This window comes from Protomyctophum parallelum (genome assembly GCF_964188405.1).
Source record: "Protomyctophum parallelum genome assembly, chromosome: 6".
Lineage (NCBI taxonomy): Eukaryota > Metazoa > Chordata > Actinopteri > Myctophiformes > Myctophidae > Protomyctophum > Protomyctophum parallelum.
Window position 1 is genome coordinate 8,772,405 of NC_139701.1, and position 14,117 is coordinate 8,786,521.

General features: G+C 42.9%; 1 protein-coding gene across 1 annotated transcript; it reads left to right on the forward strand.

Moving 5' to 3' along the window:
• The first annotated feature begins 507 nt into the window (after positions 1–507).
• On the forward strand, positions 508–7,413 carry LOC310860494 (deoxyhypusine hydroxylase-like). Its single transcript, XM_083767441.1, has 6 exons — positions 508–603; positions 1,951–2,058; positions 2,785–2,952; positions 3,604–3,680; positions 5,682–5,940; positions 6,744–7,413. Exons 2-6 carry the CDS (start codon positions 1,953–1,955, stop codon positions 7,052–7,054), a joined length of 921 nt encoding a protein of 306 aa, XP_083623567.1. The 5' UTR covers positions 508–603; positions 1,951–1,952; the 3' UTR covers positions 7,055–7,413.
• Positions 7,414–14,117: the final 6,704 nt, after the last annotated feature.

Sequence of the window (14,117 nt, forward strand, 5' to 3'; positions counted from 1 at the left end):
TTGTTTATTTAGTTTGTGTGGCTGCCTCTGCTGCTCTTGTTAACGGTTAGTTCCGGGTTATGGTGTGGCGTTTTCAAAATAAATGCATTTCCAGAGCCATAGAGTTACGACAGAGTTACGACAACTCTGTTCACTTCATCATGGGGTCAGGCTCTGCCTCCCTTTACGGAATGCATTGGAGTCTATGGGCTCGAGCGAGTACATGAACCACGTGACCAGGCTTTTTTCTGCCCCCTCAATGTCGTAACTCTGTCTTACTCTATGGCTCTTGAGTCTGGACATATCGGGTATAAGACGTAAAGAATTCATATAACTCTATGGAAATGGAATAGTGTCGAATCCAAACTCTTGTCAAATTTAAATACCGGTAGGTATGTGCATGATGCCATGGTAATGGTATACTATTATTATTATTATACAAAGGGGAGGTTTTATTATGAAGGGGTGACTACGTTGTTGTAGGAACTAGGAAGCACGTGCCTGGTGATGGTTGGTTGGTTACTGTACTGTCAAAAAGCTGGAACAAGTGGAACAAGTGGAGCACTTTTGATACTGTCTGGAAGAAGATGAACTTGAAGTAAAGTCCTGATTCAACCACGTCAAGTGAGTACAGTACGTATAGTGACATTATGGAAACCTGAGTGGTTTACTTTAATTGTTGTCTTTATTCTATATCCGGAGACGCTTATAACCACCAACTAATTTGAGGTGTCAGAAATAGCCTAGCTTGCTAGCAACGTGGGCTAGCCATAAGTGGATGGATGGATGGTGGTGAGGTGGCCACCAGTGTGGCATCATGAATATTATCAACAGGGAATTTAAGTGATGCCAATAATTCACATTATGTCAAATAGTCTTTGTAAAAGTTATTAGCTGCGATACTAAAGACACATTACAAGACCTAACCTGGTCCTGAGCGTTAATTGGCTTGAAAGGTAATTGTTTTATTTATTTTTAATTCGATTGCTAATCCGAATACACTTCCAAGTTTTCTTGATAGTTGGTCTGTCTGTGCTGTATAGCTGTTATATGTGCTGCCGAAAATTGCATCACATTCCTCCTTTTAGATGATGACTTTTTAGCAAGATAACCTTATACTGGGACTGTAACAGTGGTGGTGGAAAGTAACTACTGTAAGTACATTTAATACTGTAGGGGCATTTTACTATGTCATTAATATTGAGCTGCTGGAAATAATACAAAACCTCATTGAACTCAAGTACAGTATAAATGAATACACTTGACTCGAGTTCCTTCCGGCAAAAGCAAGTTATGCTTTCTGACAAGATTTGGATTCAGCAGACCTTAATACCCCTAGAAAACATGTATGCCATAAATTAACACGATTTGCCTTCAGCACTTTAAATAAGCACATTCTCTGAAATCCTGCCTTGACTAAGAAATGCATTCCTTTGAGGAACACTGTGTAACAAAAAGAAAAACTGACAAGCTGTACGTGCTAAAATGGGAGTTGGACAGCTAAAGCATTTGACAAAATAAATAAATGTGAGTACTTTTTCCACCCACCACTGTTGGTTTGAGAGACTACACTGCCACATCATTGAATAACTTTAGTTCAGTGGTTTTCAACCAGTGGCCCGGGGACCACCAGTGGTCCTTGAGGGGGTTCCAGGTGGTCACCAGCTAAATGATGGAGAGTTGGTAACCAAACCCTTATAGATCTTTGACTCTTGACTTGAAATTTACGCAAGTTTAATTTACACAATTTGACAATGTAGAAGAATTGTTATTTTGATCAACATTTGCCAACAGCATGGAATTGTGGACAAAGATAACAAAACGACGATAACAAAACTTTTTTTTGTTTTGGGTCTGAGAGGCTAAATCTCATTAAACGGTGGTCCGTGGATCAAATGCCGAATAAATAATGAGCCTTGATATGAAAAAGGTTGAAACCCACTGCTTTAATTGCATCTCTGTCCCACGCAGGCATGGCCAGCGTTGATCAGATCGCAGCAGTTGGACAGGTCCTGGTGGCAACAGGAGAGGACCTGACCCGACGCTTCAGAGCACTGTTCACTCTGAGGAACCTGGGAGGTAAAACTACATTTGCAATTGTTCATCTTTTTTACTCATTCATGTGTTGTATAATTTAAATCTTAATTGTATACATTTCCAACCAAAAAAGTGGTTCTACTTCTCCCCGCTCACGGGGTCCCTGATGAGGGTCCACAGCCAAATAAATATGTATCTTCAAAATCAGTTTAACCACTTTAACCCAATTTTTTGCTTGGGATATTCGGAAATGGCTGATCTACAAGCTCACAACATGTTGCAAATTGTTAAAAAAAAAACAAGGGTAATACATTGTATTCAGTGGGAAATTAAGGGAACACACAGTAAAGAGCCACATTTCCATCTATAAAGCCAAACCTCAATGAACAAAAACATTGTGATTACAAAATGAGGATTAATTCGCAAAATGTGAAGAGAACAAATAATGAACTGATAATCACAGGTGAATAAATAAGTATGTGGTTAATACTCAGCTGACATCAAGCCATATCACTATCTTGGAACAAACCGTTCAATACCTACAATCTTGTTCAAAACAGTGAAAATAACTAATTGTATTTTTATTGGTATGACCGTGACGGGCCGCAGATACATTAAGCAGGGGCCCCATGCGGTCCATGGTTGAGTAACACTGGACTAGACTGTGGTATACATTTTTTATAGATTTTGTTGTGCTAAGTATGATTTCCTGTGGTAATCTGGATAGAGCTTAGCGTAACGTATCTTTTTACTCGCGAACTCTGTTAGGTGCTGAAGCCATAGAGTGGATCAGCAAAGCATTCGCTGATGACTCTGCTCTGTTGAAACACGAGCTGGCTTACTGTCTGGGACAGATGCAGGACAAAAGGGCCATACCTTCGCTGATCACCGTCCTAAAAGACACACAGCAAGAGCCCATGGTCAGGCATGAGGCAGGTAGGTACAACTACTGAAATATGAAGCCAGAATCATGGAGTGAGGTTAGGTTTCTGACTATTCAAGTCATTTAGTGGTGTCAAAAATAATTGATTCAGCAGCAATTGCATCGGAATTCAACCATGCTGCCATGCAGCAATGTGACAATCAAAGCCTAAATATAATTATATATAATATAATAATACTGTTACTGTACACTACAGTATATAATATATATAATCTAATTCTAAATAAAAGTATATCTGACTGCTTGTATTGACTGATGAAAAAATTGCCATGTTGTGCAGAACAATGTGATGCATTGCAATGCATCGTAGAATCGAATCGTTAGCTGGTGATTCATAATCTAATTGAATTGTGAGGGCAGTGCCAATGCACACCTTGTTTATTTCAACCCTATAGTATACACGGTAGCTCATGTTGTAGTTTTAGTAAAAAAGAAAAAAAAAGAAAGAGAGATGTGCTAGGGTGCAGTGATGTCATGTAGTTTTTCACTTAAAAACTGGAGTTTGTGTGAGCCTTTAGGGTTCATCTTATTTGGAACAGATGAGTATTAAAACGTGTGTGTGTGTGTGTGTGTGTGTGTGTGTGTGTGTGTGTGTGTGTGTGTGTGTGTGTGTGTGTGTGTGTGTGTGTGTTTTTTCTCTCTAGGCGAGGCACTGGGAGCAATTGGTGACCCTGAGGTTCTGGACCTGCTCAAAGAATACAGTCGGGACCCTGTCATAGAGGTAGGAATGACCCCCTGGCCCACTTCTTATGGGACCCTGTCATAGAGGTAGGAATGACCCCCTGGCCCACTTCTTATGGGACCCTGTCATATAGGTAGGAATGACCCCCTGGCCCACTTCTTATGGGACCCTGTCATAGAGGTAGGAATGACCCCCTGGCCCACTTCTTATGGGACCCTGTCATAGAGGTAGGAATGACCCCCTGGCCCACTTCTTATGGGACCCTGTCATAGAGGTAGGAATGACCCCCTGGCCCACTTCTTATGGGACCCTGTCATAGAGGTAGGAATGACCCCCCTGGCCCACTTCTTATGGGACCCTGTCATAGAGGTAGGAATGGCCCCCTGGCCCACTTCTTATGGGACCCTGTCATAGAGGTAGGAATGACCCTCTGGCCCACTTCTTATGGGACCCTGTCATAGAGGTAGGAATGACCCCCTGGCCCACTTCTTATGGGACCCTGTCATAGAGGTAGGAATGACCGCCTGGCCCACTTCTTATGGGACCCTGTCATAGAGGTAGGAATGGCCCACTTCTTATGGGACCCTGTCATAGAGGTAGGAATGTCCCCCCTGGCCCACTTCTTATGGGACCCTGTCATAGAGGTAGGAATGACCCCCTGGCCCACTTCTTATGGGACCCTGTCATAGAGGTAGGAATGACCCCCTGGCCCACTTCTTATGGGACCCTGTCATAGAGGTAGGAATGACCCCCTGGCCCACTTCTTATGGGACCCTGTCATAGAGGTAGGAATGACCCCCTGGCCCACTTCTTATGGGACCCTGTCATAGAGGTAGGAATGACCCCCTGGCCCACTTCTTAAATCATAAACCCTAACCTTTAACCAGATGAACTCTATTGTCCATAATATTTTGTAGCAAACATTAAAAATAAAAATCACACCTGTGTGAAGTGAGGGGCGCTAATATATTAAAGTCTAACTCATGTTGATTAGGTAATGGTGATGTAAAACAAACAGTGCCAACAAAAAAAAAAACATACAAGCATGTAGATTAGCTATTTGAGGCGAGGATACAGTATATAGTGTAGAGGGGAAAATGGAGGGGACTACTATAGACTGGTCAACTAACCATAAAACATATACCGTAATTTCCGGACTATAAGCCGCACCTGAATATAAGCCGCACCAGCCAAATTTAGGGAAAATCCCATATACAAGCCGCACCGGACTATAAGCCGCAGCTACGTTAGCTCAGAGCCTGAGATGGCTCTGCGTTAGCTGTAAAAATCCATAGATTAGCCGCACCGTTGTATAAGCCGCAGGGTTCAAATCATGGGTAAAAAGCCGCGGCTTATAGTCCGGAAATTACGGTAGTTTTATGGTTCAAATATCAATTTGGTGTGACCTCCAGAAACCGGTCGGTTGTTGTCATTTAAATGCACTATATTTCCTCATACTGTACAGTGGTATAGTAGGAGCTGTTTGTATTGGTAATCCAAAACTACTTGACCTAATGATTATGAGGGGAAACCCTGCTGGGGAGCTTATCAGTGGGATACTTTTAATACCTTGAGCAAAGTTCTCCCACACTTTTCATAGACTACTCATCACATCATTGGGACATACCAAGGTTCGACAACAGTGATATATTGCTTTAGTTTAAAGTATGATAAATATGTATGTAATGTACCATTTGCCACGGGGACATTGCCTTTGCATAGTTCTTAAGTACAGCTTGGTGCGTTGCCAAGTGGGATCGGTTCTGAAAACTCCTTTCAGAGGGTCTGCCATGGTAACCTGACTCCGCCAGATGGGGCAGTAGAGAGTACCCAGGTTCCCTGCTGGATGCAAAAATAGCCAACGCATAGTGGATAGTCATTCACACATTGGCCTCCTTTATGCAGAAGTTTTGTATCGTGTTTGTTCCCACACAGAATTAATGTAGGGGGCACAGACAGTACAGTATGTAATACTACTATGGCTGGCTACGGCTGTTGTGAAAAACCCGTAGCAGTATATTTTCTGCTCCTAACCGGTAGGTGGCAGAGACGTGCCAGCTGGCCGTTCGTCGGTTCGAGTGGCTCCAGAGTGGAGCAGAGAAGCAGGAGGCGGGTGATGATGTCACAGACCCTAACCCATACTGCTCCGTTGACCCCGCCCCGCCCGCCGCGAGGAAGAGCACCCCGGAGCTGAGAGACTCCCTGCTGGACGAGAGCCTTCCGCTCTTTGAACGTTACAGAGCCATGTTCGCTCTGCGTAACCTCGGCAGCGAAGAGGCAGTGCTGGCACTGGGAGATGGTAAGATGGTAAATGAAGTGCTACTAGCCTTTTTAAGTGGCACAGATTCCCCAAACACTTTAGACTTTAAAAGAGCACATGCGTTTTTTAAAGATTGAAGGTTTTCCTCCCCCTGGTCAGCCTGATAGAGGAGAAAGGAACTGGTTGGAATAACGTGTTCCTTCCACGCGCTACGTCCAACCGGGGAAACGTCCCCCTGTCAGGTGATAAGAAGTGGCCTGCTCACTCCATTATATAAAAAAAGATTAAAGGTTTGGATCTAGTGAGTATTTTTATGAAACGTGCTCAATTCATTTACACTAATTTTGCATTGCATTTAAATGTCTTTGACCAGCTAGGTTTATTTATAAAAAATAATAATAATAATCATTCAAAACCACAGCATTTCAAGGATTTTCACAAGAAAATCCAGGGAATTATTTCCATAGGTCCTCTCACATTTAACAGATTAAAGTTAAAAATACATTACAATTCATGTATTCACAAAACATGACGTAACATATACAGTACATCATCATCAAGAGCTCCCTTATCTATCCTATACAAATAACCCTCTATAGGGGAACCTTTTCTAATAGCCTTAGTCTGCTGTTTAAAAGACCTGGTTGTCAGTTTGACACTGGTTTCGAGGTCGTTCCACTGTGTGGCGCATATGTAAGTAAATGATCCTTTGCCCACTTTACTTTTAAAAGCAGGAGGGCTCACATCTGCTATACTGTCTCTGGTGTACCTCGTTTACCCGCGTGAAACATGTCTTTCAAAGGTCACTGCTGAAGCAGCACTTTTCTTTTGCCTCCCGTTAGGTCTGCAGTGCTCCAGCGCTCTGTTCCGCCATGAGATCGGTTACGTCCTGGGCCAGCTGCAGCACCCGGCCGCCATCCCCGCGCTGCAGGCCGCGCTGGAGCTTTCCGGCGAAAGCCCCATGGTCCGCCACGAGGCGGCCGAGGCGCTGGGCTCCATCGGCCGAGACGACTGCATCACCGTGCTGCAGCGGTACTGCGGCGACGGGGAGCGCGTGGTCAAGGAGAGCTGCGAGGTGGCCCTGGACATGCTGGAGTACGAGAACAGCGATGAGTTCCAGTACGCCGATGGACTGGTCAGGTTACAGAGCTAAAGCTGGTGGGGTTACGGACAAGAACGCCAGGCCGCGGCCCCGTTTTCTGCCCCGCGAAGGGAGGGGCTGGAAGGAGCGCCGCGGCTTGTGATTGGGTCGAGACGGGCCGTCAGTGGGGTAGGTAGTGCTTCGCTGTGTTAATTGTAGGGGGGAAGAGGATTTACTACAACTCAGGCGGCTCTGAGTCGGCTCAAGCGAAATTCGCAATGTTCGACATGGAGACTCGCTCGCTTGGTGGTGTCTCTTGGCTCTTGTTCGCCTGAGACAGTGCCCCTCCGTCGTGGTCTAAAGCTATAGGGTGAAAGTCCCTCCCTTCGTGGGGCAGAAAACGGTGTCACCCTCAGGACACCTGGCACACTTCAGCCCCTTTGCCGACAAATCAAAGCTTTTAACCCATTCTGACCGGGCACCCATTTTGGTGTCAGCATCACGTTAAGCTTTAGCTATTTAAAAACAGCAGATCTACAAGCTCATATCGCGCCACCGAGTGGCGCGATACGAGCTTGTAGGTCTGCTATTTTTTTTAAATCGAAGAACGACTGACATTTTTTAGAATCTGATCTCAGGTCAGAATGGGTTCATCAGACCCAGTGTTTGTCCGGCGGAAACCTCGTATGAATCTGATCTCAGGTCAGAATGGGTTAAAACCTTTAAAAAGTCACCCAAGAGAAAACATTGTCTTCAAGTCAGTAATCACTCTAAATATAACTTCCGTTTTCAATTCTGCATTGTGCAGATGTTTTATGTGCCCGGCGGTGATGAAACCTTCATATTGGTATACAGTTTTCGACCTAGTGTGTACCAGGTGGTACTTGGCGACTCACCCATGCTGTGGGGAAATCACTGTCTATGGAGATGGTACTGACGGGAGATAAGATTAATGCACAGGAGGGCAAGCAGTCGGGTCTAAATGTGTGAATCACAAAGTCACTTTACCCACATGAGTAATGTACACCCAAGTCAATTTGCAATTTGGTATGGTTTCTAGAATTTCAGTTACAGGTAGTCTAGGGCTGTACAATTAATCTAAATTAAACGAATAATGTGATTTGAGGTTTCACAATGATTTGATTGCAATGTGACAATTAAAATATCCTATTTGGTCAGCTTTTGCATCTTGCCCTCATCTCATCACCATAGCACAGGGTTTAACAGCCAAAACAGTGTGCAATTTCCATATGTCAAGGTCATAGTAGCCTCGGTACCAGGCTTTCATTTTTGTTGGTGCAAAATCCTGGAGGAACGCATTGGCCGCTCTGGTCTATAAGTGGGAGTCAACCCTTCCGGGTGGGCGTCGCGTGACGTAGCGCTGCACTAGGGGGGAGAGGAGGGACCGGGGGTGACGGACAGATCGATGAGATCCAATCAGGGCGTGCGCAAATCTGAGCCGCGACCCGCCCCTCTAGACCAGAAACCTAACACGTTAGCTCAGGCTAAGGTCATAGTTACTAAGTTTGAAGCACAATATAATCAGAGGCAATGGCTAAAGATGTCAATGATTGGCACAATTAGCAACAGACATTTTAATTGGTGATCGTGTTTAGTAATTTTGATTATCATTTTAGCCTTAATCTTGCAGCCCCAGGCTAGTATGTTTAATGCAAGTTGAGACCACATTGTAGACAACTAGACATGGTGGATGAGAAGTAACAGGTGGCTAAAAAGGACACACAAAGTTGAACTGTGCCAATGGGCGCATAACATTTGCTGTAAATCTGGGTTCCCGACCCGTAAAGCAGAATTCTTTGCTTTTGTCTCCCCAAATGTAGTCATTTTGCCAGTTGATTTCTCCCCACACACATTTGTGTCTTGTCACTGCTGTTGTATGTATCCTAGTGACTCGCCTGCCAGCGAGGAGCCCCCACCCGGCTTCCCTCCTCCAAGCATGGGCCGTGGTGGTGGGCAGGAACATTACCACTGCACCACCCGACTGCCCTTGGTAAGGCAGAATCTAAACGTAATCAAAAACCTCAGAATTGGCCAAAATGGGTTGATTTTACAGGACTGATGGTTACAAGACCAGTATATGCATATTTATTTACCTATAGTCCTGTCTATAGATAATGTATGTACATTAAGTAAAGTTTATATTTTCTTTTGTCTTGAAGGGCCATGTTTTGCACAATAACAGTCTTCTTAATATGTCTGCCCACGATCTCTGTGATTTATACAGTACGTTTGTTTACCCCACAGTCACTGATACTAAAATCGAATGTTTTAATTTAAAATCTTCGATGAATCTGTGACTTGACACACATACTGTTATAAAACGAAAGTTTATATTGTTAATGCTGATTGAAGCACAGTGGAGATGAAACAACCTCAATATGGTGGTTATAATACGGTTCTGACTGGGTCAGACTCAGAACCTTGCCTGATGTGTTCATACGGACTGTTGTGATTTAGGATCAGGCCTGGGTCATTCACTCTATTCAACCAATTGAATGACAGTACATTTGCTATTTGTTTTGCTCATTATATACCTGAAACAGAACAGGTTTTTTTTTTGTGTGTCATTCTAAAGTGTATCTTAAAAATGTAGTCCACTGAAGATGACCTACTTAAAATGGTTGCGTAAACACTTATGCATTCAACTGTCAGCCCTGTCAGTTCAATGTGTAATGGATGTGTAACTGCTTCCTTCCCTTTGGAACATAAATCAAAACATTTTCAGGAATCTGTTAAATTATTGTTTGTCTGCAGTGAAATCAGGATAAATATATGTATTTATAGTCTGACTATTACTATATTAATAATCTGTTACTCTCCATCTTAGATCTGTGTTGTAGTTTCTGCTGATATTCGACTATGCATCACCTATGTTTCTTAAGGTCCCTCTGGATATAAAGTATATCTCATCTCATCTCGAACACAATAAAACATTGCTTCAACATTTAACATAATATCCTGTTGTAATGTTATCTGTCATCAAAGTTATGTGGTGCACTGCATGCTTGGTTATGGTCAATTATTGTCAGGTTTTTTTGTGTTGCGAGTAGTATTGGCCATATATTTTAGGGTTTATTGTATTCACATAGTAGTTTGTTAAATTATTTCATTAGCTGGTTAGTCTGTTGGTGGGACATTCCGTATATCTAGATGCTAGCAATGTACCTGGTGTTGCCCAGTTAAATGGGCCCAAAGCAATACGTTCGTGTGGTTAGACGTGAATATGTTTAGTAGACCTTGTATTGATCCTTTGGAGGAAGGAAACGAAAAGGAAGCTCAGTTCATGTTGTGGGTAGTGGAAGAGTTACAGCATGTCTCCCTTGGAGTGTTTTTGGGGGGGGTGAGACACGCAGACTTACTGAGTGTTATAAGATGTACCAAATTATGTTTATTTTCTTGAAGCTTCTGGATTGTGAATGTTGGTGGTTTTGACATCTGGACAGAGTGCAATACAGATTGTTACAATTTCAAAAGCAGGAACATCCAACACAGCTTATAAATAAAACTGGATGACTGGATGGTTGAGGCCACTTGAGTAGTTCATAATTCCTGGGAAGAATATGGCTGGGCTAGAATATAATCTAAAATATGACGGTTGGTTGGAGAATAGAATATGTATGGTTGGTGTATAACTATATAGGGATGTTCATAGAAAAAGTGTTCATGACATGTCGCTCTTTAGGCGTGGATATGGGCTTGGCAAGTTGTCATTCCGTGTTTGGGTTATTGTGGTGTGGGCGTGACATGATGGCTTTTATGTGGGTATGGCCTGGGCTTTGACTTGCCCATGACCTTCCCTGATCACAATCACAGCCCATTCCCGACCCGTTGTGGGCATGCATAACATATACATTGACACACACACACACACACATACATCAACTTTATTTCAAGGTACTTGAAATACATTGCGCGTTACTATTTGATAGGACGGAGAACTCCGTTTATGCTCCGGTGTTAACTATGGAATCGTGAATTTCCCGTCAGCTAGTGTTTTGGTCGGGCGCGTGACATCATCAGGGATGGAGCACGTGATATCATGTGACATCATCAGGGATGGAGATGTCACATGATATCAATATTAAGCCCATATACATATGTATGGAGATCCCTGATGTCATCAATATTGGCCAGCAACTCTACATCTGACCTCAAACCCTTAGATCTCCATATATGGAGCTGACCTGTTCTGACATTCCATATGTTGATCCTTCCCCATCCATCCTTCCTTTTCGATGTCTCCCTTGTGACTGATACCTGTCCATTTAAACTCTAGACGGGCCTGCCCCAAAGTTATTAGTGCAGCCGTGTCTGGCAGCCGGTGAAAACTAGAGTTCTCACCAGGCCCGAAAATGAAGATCTTACCCCCCCATGCCAAAGCGCCAGCGCTCGCCCAGCAGTCTGCTGTCACCCAGGCAGATGCGTGCACGTGACCTCTTGCGAATACAAGAAGACTCACCCCATTTCTGTTTTCCTCCCAGAATTTTCCCCAGTGAGGGGTGGGAGAGGCTGGACAGCAGACGGCTGGATTTTGAATTTCTCTAACTATAAACTTTCATGACAGCAGACAGCCTAAGTACAAATATAATTTATGAAAAGCTACTACAGTGAAGTCTGTTCACAGAAGTTGTTGTAGGATATGTGGGGATTATCTGACGAGGTACCATTTGAGGGGGCAAAACCTTACATATACTAAATGATACTAAATTGTTTATATGGTCAATATAAGTAATATAATATAGCCTTTCCACAGGAGTATCTTTTTATATTTTTCTAAAAAGAATACAAACAGCCAATAGCATATTACAAAGTTATCCCCCTCACTGGGGAAAATTCCGGGAGGAAAGACGGGCACGCACCGGGGTGAGTCTTCTTGTTACCCTTGCCCTCAGGCGTCTTACTGGTATAATGAAAGTATTTGTTGACGCTGATACGTTTATAGATACCATTTTGAAAGCTGGACTTTTACAGTTATTACACCATGTGGTATTGCTACTTTTACACTGTGGTATTGCTACTTAAGTCAGTTATCTGGGATAAGTGGGACAGTTTGCTATGCCTCCTCCCTTCCCCAGTACTGCTGAGCTGCATATTTTACACTGCCGTAAGTACTGTATACTGCAAATTGAGTTTAAATTTGTATGTGCTACACAAAGTTTTGAAAGTGTCAGAGATGGTTACATTTAAAATGCATTTGGGACACACCCCACATATACACACACACACACACATCACTCACAGCACACACGCACATACACGCACACGCGTGTGCACACACACACACACACACACACACACACACACACACTCTTCATCAAGACAACCCCCATGCCGCAGGAGAGTGATTAAGCAGAATTGTTTTCTTCTTTCACCTTCCTTCGGCTAAAGAAGCCTTAACTAAGTAAGCCACTACTACTGTAGGACAGAATCAGGGGTGCCGTACGTGTGATAAAGCCTTTGAGAAGCTCTCAAAGGCTCTCGAAGCTCAACAATGTAGGATTTTCCACCGTGATCTTTCCTGAGGGCCGAATCAATCGGGTCAGAATCTGGCCGTGGTCGTGTCTTAACTGTCTTCCCACCTTGAAGTAGAGAGAGAGAGACGATGTAAGGACGGAGTGATAGTGGTTGAAGGGGGGAGAAAACGGATGAGAGGATAGACTGATATAGGCTAGCTGGTCACTAAACGACGGAGGACCAAAAAGTGGCGTATTTCCATGATGCTTCATCCAGTGATCCTGTGTGTGCTGGTGGTGAACGTATCCATCACTGTCGTCTATTGGATTTACATCATCACTGAAGCCTTCTGTAGGAGGGAACCTGAGGAGTGTGACTGCCAATAGACCATGCAGGTATGACATGGTTTGTTCTATACTTTGGTGGTGTTGATTTTGACAGCGAATGTGCGAAATAAATTATTTAGTTTGAGTAATATTTTTGTCATCTGAAATGTTTTAGCGTTAAAATCATATGATTTTAGTTGACTAAATCTACAGTAGATTTTGTCGACTGATAGGCCTATATGTGTTTTGGTGGGCATTGATGGCCTCGTAATGCCTGATTTTACACTTGGTTGCCCACTCTGAAAATAGATCGTTATTTTCAGGGGGCAATCAAGTTTAGCTCTACTGGATCTCTTCTCCAGTGTAGTGTAGTTTTTAGTGGTGGACGAAGTTGTCAGTATATTTAGTCTTGGTTTTAGTCATCGTAGCTTAGTTTCTAGTTCGTTTTAGTTTTGTTTTCATCAGTGAAATAAGGTATTTTAATTTGTTTTGTCATAGTTTTAGTCGATGAAATCAACACTTTTATGTTATGTCAGAGACCGTTCTATTTTAATTTAGTAATTAATATAGTGACTGTTCTAATCTATTTTAGTCTATTGTCCAGTCTTGTGCTGTTCTGTTCTACTCTAGTTGAGTCGATGCTATTCAAATCGGTTGCCATTTTGTTCTTTGGTCTGTTGGAATTTCTACTACATGGAAGGAGTAACCAGAACTGGTCTACCACTTTGTTCAAAGACAGACGCAGTCTAAAAATATCATCAATCTGATGTTCTGTTTGTTGTTGCATCTGTTCTTTTGATGTAATTTGTTTTGTTAATGTGGTCGTGTATCTAAAGATGGAATATACGGTATAAGGTTCAGAATGCATTCTGTGATCTTACTCAAACAGTAAGATGTTCTCAAGCAGGACATACAGTACTGCAGTGAGCTGGGGGCTGATTTAGGCCCCTTTACACTGCTAAACTCGTTATTTGGTTTTATACAGTCAAATTATACTGCTGAGTGTGGCCTAGCTAGTTTTAAGCCGATCTGTTTACAGTAACATTTATTTTCAGAACATTTTAGTTTCCAGTTGGAAGATTATCTTTGGAGTATATGCCATCTGATTGTTTACAAATTGGCTGACTAACTTGCAAACAAACAGCTGCGACAGACTATGTCCACAGGAGGTGCACATTGGTTGTTATCTTTGAAATTCAACTATTATGTCAATAATGAACAATGTCTGTACAGAACGGTCAAAATGGAGATGTACTGTATACACTATATGCATAGTGTATACATCTCCATTTTGATGTAAACAAGTCACACTACCTACCTAAAGAGGGTCTGGT